The 22293-nt window shown below is 39.3% G+C and overlaps 1 protein-coding gene across 4 annotated transcripts in view; it reads right to left on the reverse strand.

The window, feature by feature from the left end:
• Positions 1-21836, reverse strand: part of RNF17 (ring finger protein 17) — a 42123-nt gene extending 20287 nt beyond the window's left edge. Inside the window, exons 1-18 of one of the 4 annotated variants that reach the window (XM_083499185.1) lie at positions 21554-21836; positions 19435-19490; positions 18931-18986; positions 17501-17591; positions 16308-16388; positions 13186-13286; positions 12158-12329; positions 10578-10654; positions 9540-9614; positions 7969-8243; positions 7358-7513; positions 6887-7076; positions 5336-5507; positions 4392-4582; positions 2797-2935; positions 1775-1934; positions 880-995; positions 266-386 (exon numbers count right to left, since the gene is read on the reverse strand). In XM_083499185.1, the coding sequence (XP_083355311.1) occupies positions 266-386; positions 880-995; positions 1775-1934; positions 2797-2935; positions 4392-4582; positions 5336-5507; positions 6887-7076; positions 7358-7513; positions 7969-8243; positions 9540-9614; positions 10578-10654; positions 12158-12329; positions 13186-13286; positions 16308-16388; positions 17501-17591; positions 18931-18986; positions 19435-19490; positions 21554-21686 (2362 nt within the window). In that variant the 5' untranslated portion in view covers positions 21687-21836. Of the gene's footprint in view, positions 1-265; positions 387-879; positions 996-1774; positions 1935-2796; positions 2936-4391; positions 4583-5335; positions 5508-6886; positions 7077-7357; positions 7514-7968; positions 8244-9539; positions 9615-10577; positions 10655-12157; positions 12330-13185; positions 13287-16307; positions 16932-17500; positions 17592-18930; positions 18987-19434; positions 19491-21276; positions 21327-21553 lie in introns of those variants that run through there. The other 3 variants (XM_083499187.1, XM_083499188.1, XM_083499186.1) reach the window with 3 other exon arrangements.
• Between the last annotated feature and the right edge of the window lie 457 nt (positions 21837-22293).

Genomic DNA, 22293 nt, shown 5'->3' on the forward strand with positions numbered 1-22293 from the left:
GCATAGCTGAGCACCGAGCTAATCCAATTAGGTAGGGAAAGGGAAATAGTCCTACACCGATGACAAGAGCAGCAAGCAGTCCTAACAACATTAAGGTACTTATCCCAAGGAGAAATTGAGAATTTCCCTGACAGGCTGGATGGGAGGCACTGTCCCTATCAAGTTGCTGTCCACTGAGTGAGAATGGATGATTTGATTTTTGAGTCAGCAACTCTATTTGGCTCTCAATTACTGAGTAAGTTACTCAAGACAGGCAAACACTTACCAATAATAAAGCAGAGCATACATTTATCTTGAATTAGTTCTTCAAATCTGTCCTTTGATTTACTACTCCATTCATTTGCTCCTTTATTTGGTATGATATGGGCCAGCTTGCACCTGATGGCCTAAATTATAAAACATAGCCCAATTTGTTTATTTAGTTTCAATGCCATCGTTCCTTTAATGAAATTTCAGTGTGCTTACACAGGGCTCCCAGCAATCTCTAATCTAGGCAACAATTAAGTACGCATCTCCTGTAGTGCTTTCTTGCTATAGCACAACTATTATCGGACCCACTGCTGAGCCGCAGGGTGCCTACCTTTCGCACAACAGCAACTTGCCCCACTCTTAAAACATGGCACTTGTGTGCAAATTTCTTTGGCTCTGCGTGTGTTGGAGGGGAGATAGATTCTTAGAGAAAAGCTTGACACACGGCTCACTTCTATTACATTTATCATCTTGTTAGAATTTAGTGGACACAGAATTACACTTTATAAGAGAAGATAATTCAGAAACATTAGGAACTGAATTTCAAGCTGCACAGAAGGTGCTTTGTCAGGAATACACAGCATTCTGCAAATTTAGATTTAACTCATGCGGGATGCAGCTCTAACTTACCTTTGCTGGGAGAGCTAAAAACTCATCTTTGATTTTACGCATGTCTTGCACATTTATTTTAGCAGTGTTCCCAAAGTCAACATATTTAACCTCAACTTCTTGGTGGCCTGGCAATCCTTTAGAAAACATTATGCGGTTAGGAATCAATGATACGTGGACATTATAAAATTATAGGAAACATTTGTGTACACCTCAGTCCAGCCGTACCTCGGTGATTGAGGTGCAGCGTTAAGGAGAGCAATGTTACTGCAGATATATGTAATGCCCTCCGAGCTCCACACACAAACTTTGAAATCAACATCACTTCCTTCAAAACCATCCATCAAATACTGCATACATGACAATTTTTAATAATGGCAATATCAACACACAAGAGTCAGATGCTCTTTTACATTATTAAACCAAGAGAATTCATTAGCCTTTTTAGGTTAGGTTAGGTTTTATATGTTATATTAAAAAACTAAGAACAGTAGCATGTTAATGAACAAGTTACGGCACCCCATATCAGAAATGGCAAACCATGGTTTAACACTTGCCCCACAGATCAGAATTAAAACCTAAATTTTGAAGTGGGTTTCAAATTCTCATTTGGAGCTCAACTGTGAACCATCGTTTGCCTGTTTTTGCTGCAACTTCAACCTACCTACGGTTTAGCGCAAAGTAGAAAAGTCGAGCCATGTGGCTATTAAACCCTGCTTCATTGTAGGAAAGATGGGTGTATTACTTGGACATAAGAAAAAGAAATCACAGTGGGAGAATGAAATGGGAAAAACCAGCATTCATTTAAAACAGAAAATGAATTAAATAGGTGCCTTGAAAATATATAGGTGATTTGATTGGGGGCGGGGGAAGCGTCAAAACAAAAGTCCTCTAACTTAATACTATAGTTACTTACCAACAACCTGTGCCCTGTACCAAACTCCATCCTCTTCGAATTTTGCTATGCATGGCTGACCCTGGACCGGACAGAGAATTTCCAAGCCAACTCTGCTGTCATTTTTATATACTTCCTCAACTTTGCTCAGAAAAGCTGCAAATTCTGGACCTTCTTCTACCTAACGCAATGGAAACAGTATTAATCACTATGGATTGTAGTCAACACACTCTTACTAAATGTAACATCACACAGAAAGTCAAACTGATGCACTCTGTACCTAAAGAACTCGATTTTACATCTGCTGAAGAAATGGGGGAAAGTAGCACATGAAACACTGAAGCCAGACTAATGTGTGAAGATGCATATCAGATAGCTGAGAAAAGGCAGCTGATATTGGAGACTTGCTCAGTTGACATTGCAAATTAATCGCATGCAAGGTGGAGAGCTCTTAAGCACTTTCCATGCCGAGTTTTTCTGGCACGGCAAGAGTTTTTAAGCTCGCTGCCTTGCTTACTGGGCTTTGGGAGGGTCTCACATGGGCTCATCAGCCCCATAACATCTCACGAGAACCTCTCAGAGCCCAATAAAAGCAAGGCAGAGAGCTAAAAAAGTATCTGCTTTGCTTCAGGGTGGTGGTCAAGATTCCTTTAGTGTGCTGGCTCCGGAAAGGAAGATTACTTGTGCAGGGGTAGTTCCTAAGGCAACTGTGGCTTCAAGTCCCTGGAACATAATCCCCATTTAGGTTCTGAGTGATCTGTATATTAAACAAGCACTAGAAAAAGATCTATTAATGTATTTTATACATCTGAAATGGTAACTTGAAAAACACACTACTCCCAATTTCCAGCAATAAACTTATCTTTTTATGTTCCAAAATAGAAAGTGTAAAGCATTTTTCTTTTCTTTTTGTAAAATAATTTTTAACAATTTTCCATTAATAATATTCCAATTAATAACAAATCAAATCATATCATACCAAATCTCAGGAGCATTTTTCAATAATGTCAACACAAAAATTAAATATACTGAATAATACTTACTAGCTGAATGTAGAAATCACCTGGGCTAGTAATATAACTAACAACAATGGTGACTTCTGTATTTTCCTCTGGTATCGCAGGTGCCCAGTACTGCAGGAATTCAATGTTTTCAGGTTGATCAGAAACTTCAGCACGAAACCTAGTAAAGTAAGAATCTAGAATGAACTGCTGAAGTCAGTCACAAGAGGAAGTTTTCTATGGCCCCCACCACTGCCTTTTTCTAGAAAAATAGATGCCAGTACTCAGGATGAAGTTGTTACAGCAAGTGCCACATTTTTTAACAAAACAAAAAAAGAGGTGCCGATACTGTGTACCCTTGAGCACCCCTTGAAAAAAAAGGACTGGCTTCCACTGGATTCCACAGAACCAATTTAATGACCTGCATTTGAAACACATGAGAAGGAGCAAGACATACTGTATTTTCCCTTGTATAAAGACTGTATTTTTTCCTAAATTTTTGAAGTTTAAAATAAGAGGTCGTCTTATACATGGGGGTAGTGCATAGTGCATTTTCTTAATTTTGGGTTAAAAAATAGAGGTCTTGTACAGGGGGGGCGTCTTATAGATGGAAAAATATGGTATTTGTGTGTAAGACTGCAGGCAAAGTGTGACAATATAGGAACACACACAGCCGACAGTTTCCTCTTTCCTGACTTTCTAGTGTTGCCCTTTTCTGCTTCGCCTTTGCCCAGTTGCAGCCTCACAAGAACAAATCAGCAAACAAAAACGAAATGCCCATGACCAGTAAGTAGGAACAAGGTCTGAAAGTTACTGGGCAAGCCCAAGCAGTTTATTTCATGAGATGGAAATGAAATGCCAATATTTGGCAGGTAGAGTAGGATATGCAGATATTGGGAAGGATCAGATTGATTCTTCATTTACACAGAGAAGCCTCCTTCAATTCCATGTCTCTGGTAGAGGCACCGATCAGTTCAAAGATATAAGCTATGGGGCTAGCATGCTTATATCCAGATTTCATATTACTGTATCTTAATAAAAACATAGCATTTACATTTTAAAATAAAAAATTGAATTATAAGACATTTATCCACTCTGGAAAGTGGGGAAATAAACTGAACAGATTAAGAGAAACAGGATGATGGAAAAATGGCAAAAACTGACTTTAGGTCCCTTCCAGTACCACAATTCTATGATTCTCCATTCTCACCCTCACTACACCAAATCTTTAAAAAAAATATTTAGGTTAGTGGTATTTAACAGTTAGCAGGCTTTAGTCAATTTGTGGCCAATTCTTGTTCTCTGTTATAAAGGAATACAGTCGTACCTTGGCTCCCGAACAGCTTTAGTATTCAGTTTGAATGTGAAAAATAAAGTGGCTGAAAGCCCAACTGGAGAGAACAATCTAGAATTTTAGTAATTAAGCATTTGTAGCTAATCATGCCAGCAGCAGAGAAAAATAAGATGTTGTCATCTTAATCTAGTCTTTATAGCAGACATAACCTCCCCCGACACATAATCACACTCACCTAAACTGTGTTTCATGATTTCAAGAGGAATTAGTTTTAATTAAGTACATTTTTTTTAAAATAACCCTATTTTATCTCTAACCCTGAAATGCTCTGTATTGCATATACCTTGCCAAGTCCATAAAAACTAAAGCATCTCTGAGAGATACAGGCATGTCACTACTTATTTTGTTTGCTGGCGGTTTCATCAGATCAACAATAAGCACACCATCCTCTTCTCTGAAGACTTTCATTAGAACAGCTTTGTTTTTTACCATTTTCAAAAATTCTGTCCTTGCTTTTCTGCTCCAACCTTCAGCCTATTGCAGGGGGAGAAAGAAGTTCAGAATCCTATCCACCTGCAGACTTTAGGATTTAAATACAGTATCAAGAACTACTAAATACCCAATATGTAACAAAACTCAGGACTTAACCACACTGTTATGTACATTGCATGGCATCCAAACACATCAAGACTTTTAAAATAATAATTCAGACACCATACCACACCAATTAATTCTTTCCAAACTGAACTAGCAATGTTTACTCGTAACTATTCCTTGAATGGGTATTTTGTGCAATCACAAATAGGAATGATCTGTGTAGAAGACAGCTTGAATCTTCTAAAACATGGGTAGGCAAACTAAGGCCCGGGGGCCGGATCCGGCCCAATCGCCTTCTAAATCCAGCCTGTAGACAGTCCGGGAATCAGCATGTTTTTACATGAGTAGAATGTGTCCTTTTATTTAAAATGCATCTTTGGGTTATTTGTGGGGCACAGGAATTCATTCATTTCCCCCTCTCCAAAATATAGTCTGGCCCCCCACAAGGTCTGAGGGACAGTGGACTGGCCCCCTGCTGAAAAGGTTTGCTGACCACTGTTCTAAAAAGTTAGGCACATTAGGTTATTATCTTTATTGAGTACAATGTAAGAATTACATCATTACGAAGGAAGGGAAAGCCATCTCAATCAGGAAAAATCAGAATATGAACATTCAATTGTTTCTTTAAAAAAAGATATTATCTAACTTCTCTAAGAATGCAGAAGTCCAGACAATATAGTTCTTACTTACTGAATCTTTGGGAACAATGTCCTTCAGGGAGCACTGTAGTGCTAAATGATTTATACCACTAAGTTGTGCCTCTATATGTATGTCAGGTTTCTTCACAACCAAGCAAAAGTCTTCAGTCACTATATATTCTAGAGTGATATGTTCTGGATTAATGCCAAGGTTATTTGGTACGCTTGATGGCAGAAAGAGAAGATAACAAATATTATTTCTCAATATAAGCTTGGAATAAAATGCTTCAACATCAATAGGCAGATTTTTTAAGTCTAAAAAGTTTTCTGTTTAAGAGATGCTTTACTGGGAACAACTGAACTGTATTATTCAAAAGAGATCATAAAAAGCAAATCAGCAAAATATTTCCTATCTGCTCTAATTAAGATAGTTTTATAAGAAGTTGTTTTAGACCAGCTCCAACTATAATCTACTCTGACAACGGCAATTCAAAATAAAAAAATTCCTTCCAGTAGCACCTTAAAGACCAACTAAGTTAGTTCTTGGTATGAGCTTTCGTGTGCATGCACACTTCTTCAGATACACATGCACACGAAAGCTCATACCAAGAACTAACTTAGTTGGTCTTTAAGGTGCTACTGGAAGGAATTTTTTTATTTTGACTATGGCAGACCAACACGGCTACCTATCTGTAACGGCAATTCAGTTAAATGGATCAGATGATGGGACAGAGCTCTGTAATAACCCTTGAGATGTTCAGGAATTGAACCCGAGGTTTTCCAAGTGCAAAATAATCAAGCTGTTGGGTGGCTCATACAACTGATAACCCCTAGATTAAGACTACTGCAGTATGTTGTACGTGAAGTTAAAAACAATTTGGAAAAGTCAGAACCAAGGGAAGCCAATGAACTCATCCTGGAGTCATTGGGGTGGGGATGGGGATTTGCAATTTTCTCTCATTACACACCAATGTAGTTCTGCATACATGTCCCCTCAACAAGCAGAAACCATGATATTATTTGTGCGTGGCAAACTGACAGGCATGGGACCACCCAATCTGGAATATGAACTGGGGCCTACGTGAAGAAGGCAGGAAAGGTCTATTTGTAAAATTCCCCTATACCTGGCTTTATGATGGTCTGGCCCTAGTTAAAATATTTTAATCAATAATTGGGTGGGGGAGGAAGAACTGGATTCTATGCACAGACCCAGATTACATAATCCATCTACCATGAATGGATGTAGAAGAATCACATGTTCACGGAGGACCTACATGCAAAATTCACATCACCACATGCAGTTAAGAGATAGCTAGCTTGTGATTTTTTTTATATTTACTGTCTGAACACTATTTGAATCCCATCAGCAATTAACTGAGCAAATTATGCACTCTTATTGTTGCTCATTTCTACTTTATGAAGATTGTTTTTACAGCAGGTTGTCTTGAGATTCTCCTGCATAAGGCAATGAACAAATGAAATGGTAATGAGGCTTTAAATCCACTCTCCTTTTCATCACTAGAAATTGGTGCACCTTATACATTGCCACTAGAAAGCAATATGGCAAAACCACCATGTGGCAAATAAAGGCAAAAAAGCATACCTTGAAATAATCAAAGCTTCAATATGCCCAAAGTCCACAAGGAATATTTTCATCATTGCTATATCACAAATTTTGTACTTTGTTGGACCACGGGGCTTCAGCTCGTTTGACTTCTGCAACGGCATCAGTTCAATGATTTTTCCACGACACCATATTCCATGTTCCTTGCTTTTAACATAGATTCTTGAACCTGAAATAAGTTTCAGTACACAATTTGTTGCAAAATATTCTCATTGAGAGGAACATTTGAGATTAGGCAGTCTATCACAGCAGCCATTTTTGGTGGTATCCTCAAGAGTCTGATTTCCAAATGAGTCCCTGGGTCCAAAATGACTGCAGACCTCTACTCTACAATATTAAAAGGTTACTTAGTAAACCCCCACAATATATATCCCCCTCACTGGAATAAAAAAAAACCCTGAAATTATATAAACATTATTATTAGACAAAAGATTTGAGAAGTGTTGTTACCTAGTTCCAAAATGTCACTAGGGTAGGACCTTTTATGATTGCAGAATTGCCTCAGAGTTTTTTCCAAACGAACAGCTGCTTTCTTCTGTGAAACTTTTCGAACGTAGAAGTGGCAAGGATTTAGAACACTGCTGACAAAAACTAATTCTGGAGCATCTGTGTGGTACAGAGTGGGTAAGAAAGGTAATGTGAAGGAAGGTAAGGTGAAGGAAGATCACAGGGAACATTTATGCACACTACTGAAAAACAACATTTTGAGACAGTGCAAATTAATAAGTTTGTATTGTTACAGAAAGGGTGACATGCACATTCTGAAATGATTTGGTGCTCATTTCTGAAAAAGGATTTGAACATACCAATGAATGTGCAAACATGCCTTTAAAATATGCTTCTTCACTTAATCGATCAATACTTTATTAATGAAATCAATTATGTAATAACTGATTTCATTAATATAGTATTGATTGATTGGTAGATCCCTTCCAGCTGCAGGCTATGTAAGAAAAACAATGCATCAAGAGCAGGTTGCTATGTACTTGTAAGAATATAGTTTTAAAAACAAAGGGAATTAGCCACACAACTCTGGCAACCGGTTGGAAAGTTCTACTCACTTTCTTGGTCATCTTCAATGATTTCTTCAATTATGACATCTGGAGTGGATGCTGTCTGAGGTAAAGCAGAAATGCATTTCTGAGTGAATGGAGGAGTCATTTCTTGGAGGTGGGTATAATTTCCTTCAAGACATGCATCAGATTCTGGCAGAAGAGCAACTGTGCCAATGTCTTCAACAAGCGGTTCAAGGTTTACACTCATATGAGATGGAACATCAGTTCTGAATTCCTCTTCCATATTGCTCAGTTTTAGAAGGCTGCCTTCAAAACTGCACCTAGGTTGACAAATTGTTCAGAAAACGTATCTTAAACAGTAGCCATCACTAACATGGAAGAGCAAACACTCGGTAGAAATAATAAAGTGCCTATAGGGTTTCAAGATGCACACATAACACCCATTAATATTTCAGATCCATTAGGTTTGGAGAGGAGTACAAGACAGGGCTGCCCTTTCTCTATATTGATGTTGGAACTGTTGGCGTGTGCAGTCAGACAGAAAAGGGACATTTACAGTTTTGTTCATGAACCAGAAGAATTTAAACTAGTTTTGCATGTGGAGAGACATGAAACTACATCATCATAACCATCACTGAAATTAATGAAAAATAATTAATAGTTTGGGTAGAATTTCAGGGTATACAATTACTGAATGAATCTGAATGAATGCTACTTTGTGTGCTGACTGCTCATTTTGTTGGTACTCAGAGGTTATTTGGATTCCGAGAGATATTTCTCATATGATTAAAATGAATTTAAATCAGATGAAAAAATGTGATTTCCAGTGATTTGGAAAGATAAGCATTGCTTATTAGGATTCAGGGTTAAGTTAATACACCCAAGATAAATACTGTTCCACAGATATTAAAAATACTTTGTTCCCAAAGTGTATTTTCAATATATTAATGGGACATTTTCAAAGTTTTCTGCGGGATAACTCACCACCCTGCTTGTCACATAAGAGAATGCAGCTGCTTTCCCAGATATTAGGTTTTATCTTAAGATGTACTTGTTGGCATGTGTAAGTTTCTATAGCCTGCTCCAGCTAGGATGTCTTTCCCACCATCACAGGGCTATCTACTACTAAATGACTAGTAAAAGATATCATTTTGATTGGCTGGATATTATTACTTACTGTTTTTTAGTTTTTTTAATGCATTGATATTACTTGCACACAATCTTAGAAAAACAGCATCCTAAAACATGGCGCATTATTAGTAAGCAAGTCCTAGGCTTTTAATTATTATTTTTGCACACTACATAGTAACTCAGCAATTTATAAGTATAATTCATGACTACAAAACTCCTAAGATTTTCCAATTATATCGAAACTATCAAAAATCCTATTCATTATCAGAACCTCAGAACTATTTGAGCATTACTCTCCAGTTTATTTCTGTATTGTTTCTAGGTAAACTGCTTAGTTTCTACCCCAGCACATTTCCAAATAAAAAATATCCTGTGTTACTGAAGTACAAGATGAGGCACAATGATGAATGCTGAGAAAATTGATAAACCTGCAGGTGCCATTTTTTTATATATAGGAAAATTAACACCACAACAGAAGTACTTACATGTTAGGTGTATCAGGGAAAAAATTCCCCAGGTTTTCTAACATGGGGGTAATCTTTTCAGAGTCCATGTGAAACCTGTATTAAGTATACAGGAAGTTCAATCGTTTGCAACCACAATAATTCATTCAGGACAGCAATAATTAACACCATAAATCTACTACATTCATAGAACAATTTTATGTTAATTCCTCAAGATCACAATCAGGTTTAAACTACAAAAACCCACAATCAGAATTACTCCCAAAAAACAAAAACACGAGATAACCACCACCATGTATGCCACAAGTAAATACAGCAATAAAAAGTGTTAACAGTAAAAACCATTTAAGAAACTCCTGCTCTAAAAGCCTTCCCGGTTGGCTTTTTAAAAATGTTTTAAAGCATCCAGTGAAATGCCAGAATTGCCAGTGTTGTGTGACTACCAAGCATATCTAATGAGTCCTATTTTACAGATTAACTGACGCTACCGAGAATGACCTGCTCTGTGCATAAGTAGAACTTATTCCCTAAAAGGTGGAAAGCTGATGGGATCATCTCTCCAAGCTCTCAGAATCCAGGAGGGGGTATATAGGTGAAGGTTCTCTATAAGGCATGGTGGGTAACCTTTTTTTGGCTCAACCTCTGGGAGCTGCATGCCAGCAGTGGGTGTGGCCACCAGTGTATGTGCATGTGTGCGCATGCAGAGACACTCCCACTCAGTTAATCTATGCACGTCAACTAACATGGGAGGGTGAGCACCCATTTTCCAGTTATCAAGCCATCAATTTAAGGGCTGAGGAGGGGGCGATCTGCATGCTCACTGGGAGTTAATGAGAGTTGTAGTCCAAAACATTTCTATTGCACCAGGCTGATAGATCCGCCATATAGCATGCTGAACTCCAGACCTCCTGCAAAGGGTCGAGTGAAGTATATGCAACTCTTAATTTTATTTATCAGTTCTACAAATTCCGTATGGGTTTTTTTAAAGGTGAAAAGACAGTTTTTTTAAAAGGTGCAGTAACTCTGCTATCCACACTAAGTAATTCTATGAATGTTTACCTTGGAAGTGCTCTTTTTTTCAGACGATCTAGTTTTAAGACATCTTCCTCCAAAGTCATTTTTAAGTTGCAGAGTACCTAGAATAAGAATACCCTAATTTAATTTACAGTAAAATATAGCAACCAATGGGAGCTGAACGTGGTCTTGAATGCTGGAGAGCTACTGCTTGTGTGAAGTTAGTGATGTCCCATTTGATTTCAAAGGAAACAATTTCAAAAGAAACAACAAGTCCTGGCTAGTGCCCACATTGCTGCCCTAAAGATTTCAGAAAGGATGATTGTGGAAAGGCTGCAGAAGTAGCCGTTGCTCTGGTCAAGCATGACTTAGGAAAGGTGAAGGCAGATGCCAGGCCTAATATGCTATAGAGAAATAAGTCTTGAACTGGCTAGGATGAACCTTGAAACTACAGTGGTACCTTGGTTTACAAACTTAATCCGTTCCTTTCACCCGTTCTTAAACCGAGGCACGCTTTCCCTAATGAGGCCTCCTGCCATCAGTGCCGTTTGTAGAACAAGGTAAAGTTCACAAACCAGAACACTACTTCCGGTTTTGTGGAGTTCATAAACCGAATTGTTCGTAAACAGGGCTGTTCATAAATCGAGGTACCACTGTACTTCTTTGAGGATGTGGTGTAAAAGGGGGTGAATGCCTAAAATCTGTCTACAGTGGTACCTTGGGTTAAGAACTTAATTCATTCTGGAGGTCTGTTTGTAACCTGAAACTGTTCTTAACCTGAGGTACCACTTTAGCTAATGTGGCCTCTTGCAGTTGCCGCACAATTTCTGTTCTCATCCTGAAGCAAAGTTCTTAACCCGAGGTACTATTTCTGGGTTAGTGGAGTCTGTAACCTGAAAAGTATGTAACCTGAAGCGTATGTAATCCGAGGTACCACTGTATATGTATTTTAAGTGCTCTGTGCACATCCAGCTTCTGCCATGCCTTCTCAGAGGGATGGAAAGGGTTGGGACAAAAATGGTAAGCTCTTAAGATCTATGAAAATGTGCAGTGGCTTTAGGAATAAAGGAACCAAAAGAACCCTGAAAAACTAGCTGAGGCTTCAGACCTAAATCAAATGATCCTACCTTGAATGCTTCTATCACACTAAACTACTGTGACTTTTCATCAAAAAGACAATGCTTTCTGTAAAAAAACAATTCAGTAAAAATAAAAACCAAGCCAAAGAGGAAAAATCTTCTCATGATAGCTCTGACATGAGAAATTAAAGACTAATGGAGAAAGTTCATTATTTCCACTTGCTTTAAAACATGTTGTTTTTGTTTTCAGTCAGCTATATGGAGACTTCACTGGCTTGCAAGTTACCACAATAAGCAAATGAGTTCAATTCCTCTGCTTAATTGATAAAAAAAAGCTAATGTAAAATGTTGGCTACCAACAATGCTTGCAAACTCTGCAGTAGCTGCACTGTTATCATCTGGTTGTTGAAAATTGTGGTTGTATTACTGAGAACTGCTTTGAAAAGATATGTTTCCTGAAAATAGGATATAAAACTTTCAAATAAATAAATACATACATACCCAGAAGGAAAGTTAAGGAATCAAATGATTTAATATTAAAGTTACCTGATTTAAAGTATGGCAAGGCTTTAAGGAATGGGTTGCTTTAATCTCCCTTGCCATTTTTATGGCTCCATCCAAACTGTTTATTTTCTGCATAACCGATAACTGAACACTATGTATATCAGTTATATAGTAACTGGTGTTCATTATCAGTTCTGTCTCCAGTTTCCTTTTCCTAATTGAATGCAAAGAAAATCAGACCTCAGAAAAAGTTGATCACGTTACAAATAGTAACTCTGAATAGTAAACTATACAAAACAAACATACAGTACTCATGTTAAAAATAAGGTTTTGGTGATGATGTTAAAATTACAAACTACAGAAAACGCCAGATTTATATTTACTCTGTGATAACCAACTAAGTTGGTGATAACCAACTAAGAAATACTCAAGAGTAGATCTACTACAATGAGTGCACTCAATGGATTTCTTGAGTATGATTAATGCTGGATAGCTATCACCTATTGTCCTCATAACAAGCAACTGACTGATACTGCATACATCACACAAAAATGCATCCTTAACAGCCAGCTCTTCATGCTGAACACATTCTAAAAGCTCAAGGGCAAAAGACATGCAAGCATCCATAGCACTCCAAACAACAACCAACTACTGTAGTAGAAATGAAACTGCAAAGATCATAGGGAACAAAGAGAGGTGCAAGAGGAGGAAAATTAGAAGGTGGGTGTTTTGAAATATTCTTGTTTTGAATATGCAACTGCATTTTAATTCATATGGGCATATAGCGAAGTATTGCACAAAAGGACAAATACAGCAAGGGCATAAATCTACCCTGAAACTTGATGGTCAGGTCTTTGCCGATAGCAACTCCATGGTAGCGTAAACAATGGATCTGAGCTCACAGATTCCCTGTGTCCTTCCAGGACTCCTGCTACATATAGTCCCTCCCACGTCACAGAAGCAGGCATTTTGCTAAACATTTTGCCACACAGAAATCTGCATTATTATAGTTATGTAATACTTTTCAGATAAATTATTAACATCAAAGTAAAAGCTTTAAACTAGGTTACCTTGAATTTACAGAAGCAATAATATCTGAAAACGTGTCATTAATAACACTTGCAATCTTGCTTTCTTCTTCTTTTGCTTCGGTGATCAAATCCTCAAGCATCTTTTTCATTTTAGGGGGGAAGTGACAAAACAACAAGCTGTAATTCTGTATGTGCTCTATAGCCAGCAGAACTAGATTTACAAATAATAAAAGCAGCATATAACTTTCAGGAACAACCTCCCCCCTTTTCTCTCACATGGTGGCAGTAGTTGAGAAGTAGTGATGTACAAGAATACAAGGTTGAGGTTCATATTTTATAATGGCTACATGGATGATACATAACATATAAGGTCGAGCAAATAACTATTAGTACCCAATTGTTTAAAGGTACTCCAGCAACTTTTAGGTATTCCTTCATCACTGGACAACACACAAAAACATCAGTTAATGGTGCACAATGCAGTAGAAATTATTAATGTTATGAAATGATTTCTATTCTGCCTTTGGATTCAGGAATCAGCAAGGCTGCTCACAGTATTATATAAGTCACAATACAACTGGTAAAAAATGATCAGGACTACAGTACAGTCACAGTTAATACAATGATGAAGACAAGATCTCTTTTCAGAACAGCCCTATATTGGAAGAGCAAAGAAGCAAGACAAACTTTCTTAGGGAGGAAGGTCCAAAGTTTGGTGCTACCTCTGAGAAAGTCCAATCCCAATTTTTTTTTTATGGCTAGTGCATCCGGGGCTTCAATGGAAGATGATGATGATATGCAGGTCTGTTCAAATGGGAAGACAGTACTCCCTTGTTTTTGTTTGTATTTTATATATTGTGATATTTCCTGTGAACCGCCCTAAGACCTCTGTGCATAGGGCAGTATATAAATTAAATAAGGTATTGCAGACCCAGACAGTTTAAGGTAATGGTTGGGAAACTAAGGCCTGGGGGCTGAATATGGCCCCCATGCCCCTCTATCTGGCCCTTGGAACTATCCCATGAGCCCTGATTCTGCCTGGCTGGAATGTGCCCTTGCTTGTCTGAATGGAGGCTAGAGAAGGGTGTGTGAACGCTGTTGCACAAAAGTAAAATTTAATTCTTTTGCCTACTTTTGTTTCTGGTCCTACCCATCAGTATGCTGCCCAGAAGGGAAACACTGCATAGGATGGTTTTAACCTTTAAAACAAACACAAAACCCTCCAACACAGTGCAATTGTTAAAGCAGCCTTCCTTATTTAACACCCTGGCAAGTGGCACTGTGCATCATGTTCCCAGCTTCCATCTATACATTGGTGTTTAAAGCCCTAAAATGACTTAGGACCCAAATATCTTAAAGACCATCTCCATCCCTGCAGACTCTCTAGGTAGTTAGTTCTACCACCCACAGGAGTGCAGGAAATGAGGGCCTTTTATCTATGGCAACCCATAAACTGGGAAACTTCCACCCCATAGAGGTGCATCAGACATCTTTGTTGCATAGCTATACTGAAGGCCCACCTCCCCCTGGCATTTGACAATTAAGGTGTTTATTTTGTGGGGCCCAATCTCTTTTCCTGAATCTGTACTCTACTGATTGCAACCATTTTATTTGCATTAATAATTGTATACTATACATGTATACTATATTGTTGTAGCTGGCCCTGGAACCTTATGGTAAAGAGCAGGCAGAAAATATTAATACAGTGGTGCCTCGCAAGATGAAAAGAATCCGTTCTGTGATTCTCTTCGTCTAGCGGTTTTTCGTCTTGTGAAGCAAGCCCATTGACGGATTAGCGGATTAGCGCTATTAGCGGCTTTTAGCTGCTTATCTTCTGATCGGATCAGCTGATAAGCGGCTTAGAAAAAGGGGGGGAAGGAAAAAAACCAGCAGGAACTCGCAAGGCATTGTTGTCTTGCGAAGCAAGCCCATAGGAAATTCGTTTTGCGAAGCACCTCCAAAACGGAAAACCCTTTCGTCTTGCGGGTTTTCCGTCTTGCGAGGCATTCGTCTTACGGGGCACCACTGTACATAATCGTAATTTAGAACTAATGTGGATGCTACAGTGGTGCCCCACAAGACGAATGCCTCGCAAGACGAAAAACTCGCTAGATGAAAGGGTTTTTCGGTTTTGCGTTGCTTCGCTAGACGAATTTCCCTATGGGCTTGCTTCGCAAGACAAAAACATCTTGCACTTTTTTTTAAAGCCGCTTGAAGAGGCGCAGTTGCGACAGACCGTGCTTCGCAAGACGAAAAACATCGGAAGACGAAAAGTCTCGCAGAACGAATTATTTTCGTCTTGCGAGGCACCACTGTACTAGGGTATAAATTATTGTGGCTGCAGTCTTCTCTAGAAAAACGCAAAGCTGCTAAGCCCGTCTAAAATGGTAAAATACACTCTTCACAACAGTCTCTACCTGAACATCAAGATGCAGCCTGAAGCCCAAGACTACAATACAGAGTCCTATGCGTATATGAAACTCTGTTCCAATATATGCTGTATCTCTCTATCCTTCTTCAGACTAATTTTCAACAGTACGTCCATCCTGTCTGCATTAAGGTTCAATTTTATTCACCCTCATCCAGTCAATCGCAAATGCTGTCCCAGAATTTTCCCAGCCTCCCAATGATAGAGGAGACATAGAACAATCATCAGCATACTGTTGACATCGCATTCCAGATTTTTGGATGACCTCTGCAGTGGTTTCATACAGATACCTTAGGCTTGCCACTGCAAGCTCCAAACACCACCTTCTGAGTGCTACCCTTCAAAGGACCAGGACCAAATGCAGTACAATGCCTCCCCTCCCAGCTAGGAGATCCAGGAGGATGCTATGATGGATGGGATCAAAAGCCAGTGAAAAGTCCAGGAGAGCCACAGGGACCCACTCTCATTGCTCATTTCAAAGCATTTTTAGTAATAATCCGAAGATCTCTGGGGGTTTCAGGGCAACCAATGAAGTTGTTTCAAAACCAGAAAGAAGCCAGGGTGAAGATCTAAAATAACTGGTATCCTCCAAAAACACCTGGAGCTGAGCTGACATTAAATTTTATAGCACCTTGCTGAAGTATTGTTAGAGAAAGAATTTCTGGGAAGAGACCTCAGTATAAACTAAAATCTGAAATACTTCAAGCCAAGACACAGAATTCTTTTGGCCTACCTCCTTCGCACTCTTTAACCACCCAAGATTGTTTTTAGCTACTTCCAAAGCTTTCTCTATCTCTTGTCGAATTTTGCTATTCTGGGGAAAATAAAAGGATAACAATAAAATTAGAAGAGAGAGCTGCTTTAAACAAAGGCCCTCATAGCACTGTAATTCAATTAATTTTGATTATTATCTTTTTTTTTAATGCATGTGTATGTTGTTTTCAACAAGTAGCAGACAGGGTTTCTAAAAATAAAACCGGAGTATCTCAAAAGAGTAGAAATCAAGAATCCATACCCTCAGGTTAATCATTTAATAATGTGGTATAGTCACTACAAGGTTATCTCTTTAACAGTTCATATTTCATTCTTCTTTAAAAAAAAAAAAAAAACTAACACCCTGTAAGCTTTCCACACAATTGTTTTTTCATTCATGAATGCAGAGCTGTTAATCACTTCTTTCAAAAAATCCAGACATATTTCTGAAGAGATGCCAAGACTATGAAACGCTCTCATCTAAGGCGGCTGTTTCATAGCCTTGGCATCTTTTCTTCAGGATTATTTTGCTCCTTTATCCATTTAATTCTTTGAAGGTTCTGCTCTCCTCTTCTCCACTGTTGGGAGTTGACATCTCAGTTCACTACAGCCAACCGACAATCACCAAACAACAAGTTAAAACAGGACACTGAACTGCCCCAAATCTAGTGACGGTAATATAACTATTAAATGTAGGTGCTTTATTCTCAGGAGAATGAGAAATATTCTCAAGGTGACATATTTTAACCCAGAACACATTATGGAGTACAATGAGTTTGAATAATCATTGATCTCCACTTATGTAAATGGCTAAAAAAGACAATGCAATGTTTTCTAAAAATGCTACAACACATTTGGGGGGCAAGAATCAGAGAAGGCTGTCACACTGCAAAATAAATTCTTGCAGGTGTCACCAGTAGTGGCGAACATTAAATGGCCAAAACTGATGGAGAAAAATATCAGTATTCGGTCTCTTAATTCTCTAGCCCCCAGTGATTTCCAAAAAAGGCATCACTTTGTTGCTGTGCTTTTTACCAGCAGTCCAACAACACAGAAGTTTAGCAAATATTTCTTCAACTCATAAAATGTCATTGTCACTAGTCCAATTTAGTTACACTTAATTTGAAACACTTTACTAAGCAGACACAAAACCGAGTAAGATCGTTTACATACCATATCTGCTGTAGATGGTTCTGATCTTAGATAGTGAGCTGGAGTCCAGTCAGCAGAGTTAATCGGCTGATTGATGTTTTGAGTATTAAACCTAAAAATCAAATTGTTATATTACTTAATAAAAATAATACCTTCAATAACACATCTCTTCCGACTTCCAGGGGAGAAACACAGTGGATTGCACTTCTTTTGTCAGAACGTTGCCGACAGATAAATTATGTGGCAATTGATGATAGCCAGAAATAAATCTTGGCTATTGAATTCAGTCTGGAAAAAAGTGTTTACAGGGGATTAACCGCTGGTGCTCTGAAAAAGCCGTTTTCTGCATCAAGAGAACAGGAAGCTGTCAGCTCCTGAGAACCCTGATGGGGTCAAGTGACTTTTAAGCATAGGAATCAGCATCTTGCCCCAAAGCCTTGTAAGAGCCCTGATGGGCATTGAATCCGCAAAAGTCTCCCTTAATCATTTCTAAGATTGTTATAATTTATAACGGCCCTTTTTTCCTTTCTTTGCTTTTTGCTCCTTTTTTCTTCTCTTTCTTTTGTGTCCTTTGCTCTGGGCCATTATTGGTCCAAGGATTACACAAACATGAGAGTGGTGGGTGGATGGATGGACTCTGAGTGAGAGGCAGGGCAGGGCAGGGCAGGGCAGGGCAGGGAAGACCTCCCAGAGGGAGAGACTGGAGGAAAAAAGGAAAGCTCCTTGGTGAGAGGTGGGCAGGTTTACTACTTTCTGTGTGAGACAAGGGTTAAGAGCTACCTTTGAGGACACTATTTTCTTTTCTCTTTCTCTTTTTGTTTATAATTAGACTGGTTTATTTTATCTTACTGTATCATGAAAAAGCTTTAATAAAATCTTATTGGGGGAGGACACATGCTCTTCTGAAATATTCTTTTTTGTTGCTAATTTTAATAAGCTATAAATGTTTTTAATTGTTTTAAACTTTTCTTATAATTTTGTTTCTTGTAAAATTAAGAGTTTTGCTGCAATGAAGTAAATAAATTTTGTAAAATAACTAATAACCTTTTACTGTCGCCTCAAACTTTTTTTCTTTTTAAACAAGACCAAGCTATTTACCCTCACATTTTTAGAGATAGAACATAGAATTACAATCCTGATGAAAGCCTAAAAAGGTAAAATGGGTTGATTGGAATTTTATAGGGAGTCAAGAAAAAACGAATGAATAAGTTGCAGCAGCCTAAAATGTCATTTTCTTAGTTTCTTCGGTACACAGAACCCAGCAGCACTAAATGTTAAATATTTCACCAACTGAACAAAATCTTAATGGATTTCCTTGTAAACAACAGCATTTTAAGAGCCAAATGATGAAATAAAAAAAGTTTACTAAAAAAGCTATTATTTAAATATGTTTCAGCCCCACATGCCAACTCCCCCTTCGCTTCGAGTCATCAAAACACCCTCAGATTTACCTTTTATATTTTTGCAGACTCCTAAGACGGACTTTTTGTTCAAAATCTAAGGTCACCTACAAGAAAGGAATGGAAAAGTTCATAGTACTCATTTTAATACTTCCTAATACAATTTCCAATACAGTACTCAACACTATTGGATCCAATCTTTCTTAGATTGCTGCTTATATTTTTATTTCTGTTCCAGGTCAGCAACAGAACAGGAAAGGAGACAGTAGAGACAACATGAGAACTGACAATGTCCTACCCATGTACTCTTAAGCTATTCTCCGACAAAACATTTGGCTGCAGGTTTAATTTTGTTAGTATCCCATCAGAGGCCGATTTAGGGCAGTGCAACCTAGGGGGCAGTGCAGGCGTCACAACTATGACACAGTGAGTGGAGCAGAATGGAAGGAGAGAGGTGAGGTGCCAAATTTTGGCCTTGCACAGGGCACTGCTGAAATTTGAAAGTTTTAAGTCTGCCCTGATCCCATATATCCCCAAAGAAAGCAAATCAATTACTTGTGAAGTATAGCTATCATATGCACCAGCCCTGTTGGAATTCTGAGTCTGCAAGTCTGAAAAGAAGAAAATAAAGAGACGCAAAAACAAGTTAGTATATGAATGCTCTTGTTATTTGAAACAAATTAACACACATTAGAGTAACACAACAAGCACTGAAGTTTGAAAACAGCAATTTCCATGTTTCCATAGGTCTTTGGCTGGTCAAGATGAGGGAGGAATTGGAGGAGACAGAATAGTTACGGCACTTCCAGAAAATGTACTTATTGAGCACTCATCCTACCTTATCTGTTCACAGGTAGATTAGATGATTTTGGAGACTCAATAAACAGTCACACAAGATTTGTTTTAAGTGTTTTCCCACTTTCCAGTGCATTTTCTCATCATGTTCCTTACTGCAACAAGTTTTCTCTCTTGGGGAAGTAGGTTTGTTGTGAAAGAACTGCCAATCAAATAACTGCACAGCCTGAATTTGCCCAAAGACCCCCCCCCTCGGGCCAGATTTAGGTTTGATAAGGCCCTAAGCTACTGAAGGTAATGGGGCCCTTTATATGTCCAGCTGTCCTTTGTCAACAACAAATTGCTGCTGTTTTTTGCGTTGAATATATGCTATATGGTAATTTATGAACCTAATAGGTATCTAAAGACATTTGCACATGCTGCCATGCAACCAGTCCACGCAGAATGTAGGAACCCTATATATAAATGAGCAAACCAGTGATATTTTAGGAAGCAGGCTAATGGGCGGGGTCCATTACTTACATCATAGGAGCCTACACAACACAAAGCAGTGTTGCTGTATGTAGGTTTTATTTTATTTGTCTTTTATCTTATATTTTGGAAATGTACATCCAGCTTTTTTCCCTTTAAATTTTTTGGGGGCCCACCAGAGAGTGGGGCCCTAAGCTATAGCTTGTTTAGCTTATACATACTGACCCCCTGTCTCCCAAAAAAAACAACAGCAAACTGGAAGCATTGTTGAGTAAGAAATTACAGGTTTTGCCTTTGGTTGACTCTCCCTCACATAAATCATCTGGGTTTGCATTCTACCAAAGTCAAAAGCTGCAATCCTGTGCTACTTACATGAGCATCCCACTGAAAACACACTTTCTTGTGAGTAAAAATGCACAGGATAGGGTTTGGAAGGCAGGAAATAATATGCCATATGCTTATAAATTAAAAGTCAAGGCCAACTTCCATTGTAGGTAAGGTTTTCCAGAAGTCTAAAGGAACACCTAGCATTATTTACAGATGGCCCTGAAAGTTAATTGATAAGAAACCCAACTCCAAAAAAAAAACAAAAAAAAACCCCAACCCCACAACAAATTAACAGCCTGAGAGCTTTCTGTATTTTAAGAATCGCTGCGCTGGGACCTGGACCTAAACCTAAAGCAACTGTGGGCGATGAGGGCCTAACCTAACAGAATATACTAATTTTCCGACTATAGATTAGTCTTTTTTTTCATTGTTTCGATTTCTACACAAATCCTGCTCCATCACAAACGAAGGGGCAGTGGCGACCAAGCAGAGCTCCGAGGTAATATATGGTTTTACATTTGCGTCAAGTCACCTAAAGAACTTCATAATTAAAAAGTCGGGTCTCGCCGCTGGAAAGATGGCGGCCGACTGAGGCGGCCTCTCGCTCCTCGTCTGAACATGCCCGTCGCGTGTCGGGGAAAGGGAAAAAAGAGGACCCAGATGGCCTGCTTTTCTTCCAGGGAAACGGGAGGAGGCGTGAAATGAGATGGTTTTCCAGCCAAATGCTGCTGCGGAGGGAAGACGGGGCATCCCCACCCAAGGGGTGTTTTGTGCAGAGTTTTGTCCTCCAGGGAGGAAACGAACCGTAGTTTCGTGCTTGCTCGAACCAAGCAACAAAACGCCACCGCAAACCTTCCCGAACTCAACAGGTCCCGTTTGCGAGTGTTTAGGATGCGGCTGCGCGGGTTACTCGCGCGCGGGGTCCCGAGCCGCAGCCTCGCCTACTCGGAAGCAAGCAAGCCGCCTGCCCCGGATTAAACGAGGTGGTGGGTGTTTTTTTTGCAACCCCCAGTTCTCTAACCCGCTGCCCCTTGCAAAACCCTCTCCTCCGAAGAAGGAGCGTCTTGTTCGCACACTCCACCTGAGCCGGCGTCTCTCAACACCCGTCGCGGCGGGGCTCCGCGCTGCCAGCCGCCCTCGAACGGGCTTTTCTGCTGGAACCTGCCTCGCCTCTTGGCGGAAGCGCCCGGGAAGGATGCCGCCGCCGCCGCCATCTTCTCCGCCCTTTTTCCCTCCCTCCTTCTGCACCTCGCGTTGCCCCGCGCGGCGCAAACCGGCCAAGTTCCGAGTCACCGGCCAGCGCAAGCTCCAGCTCTTCTCCGTATTTGTTTGCGCACACCTTCCCCGGCACGTGCGTTCCGACCAATGGAAACTCCTTAACCTCCTTTCCTCAGCCAATCGCTGCATCTCGGGATGGAGCGGGGGCGGGAACCCTCAGTGTGAGCATGGCAACTTAAATACTGTAATAATAATGATTAATTGCTGTATTATACCTAGGATGAGAATTCGCAGGAGGGCGCTACTGTACAATTGATTGTAATCATTGATATGCCTTTAAGGCGGATTTCATATATGTATATGGTTTTATTTCTGTTAATATTTGCTTGTGTTTTAATGGATGTTTTTTCCCTATGTTTTTAGTGGTTCTTGTTTTTATCTGTAAGCTACCTTGGGTCCCGTCAGGGAAAAAGGCAGGATAATAATATTATTGATGATGATGATGATGATGATGATGATGGTTGGGTTGAAACTGGGTGTTTGCAAGTGCAAAGGTACCATCTGTTATAATGCATTAACTACAAAGTAATATTAACTCATCTG

This window comes from Podarcis liolepis (assembly GCF_965112155.1).
Source record: "Podarcis liolepis genome assembly, chromosome: 4".
In the NCBI taxonomy this organism is placed as follows: Eukaryota; Metazoa; Chordata; class Lepidosauria; order Squamata; family Lacertidae; genus Podarcis; species Podarcis liolepis.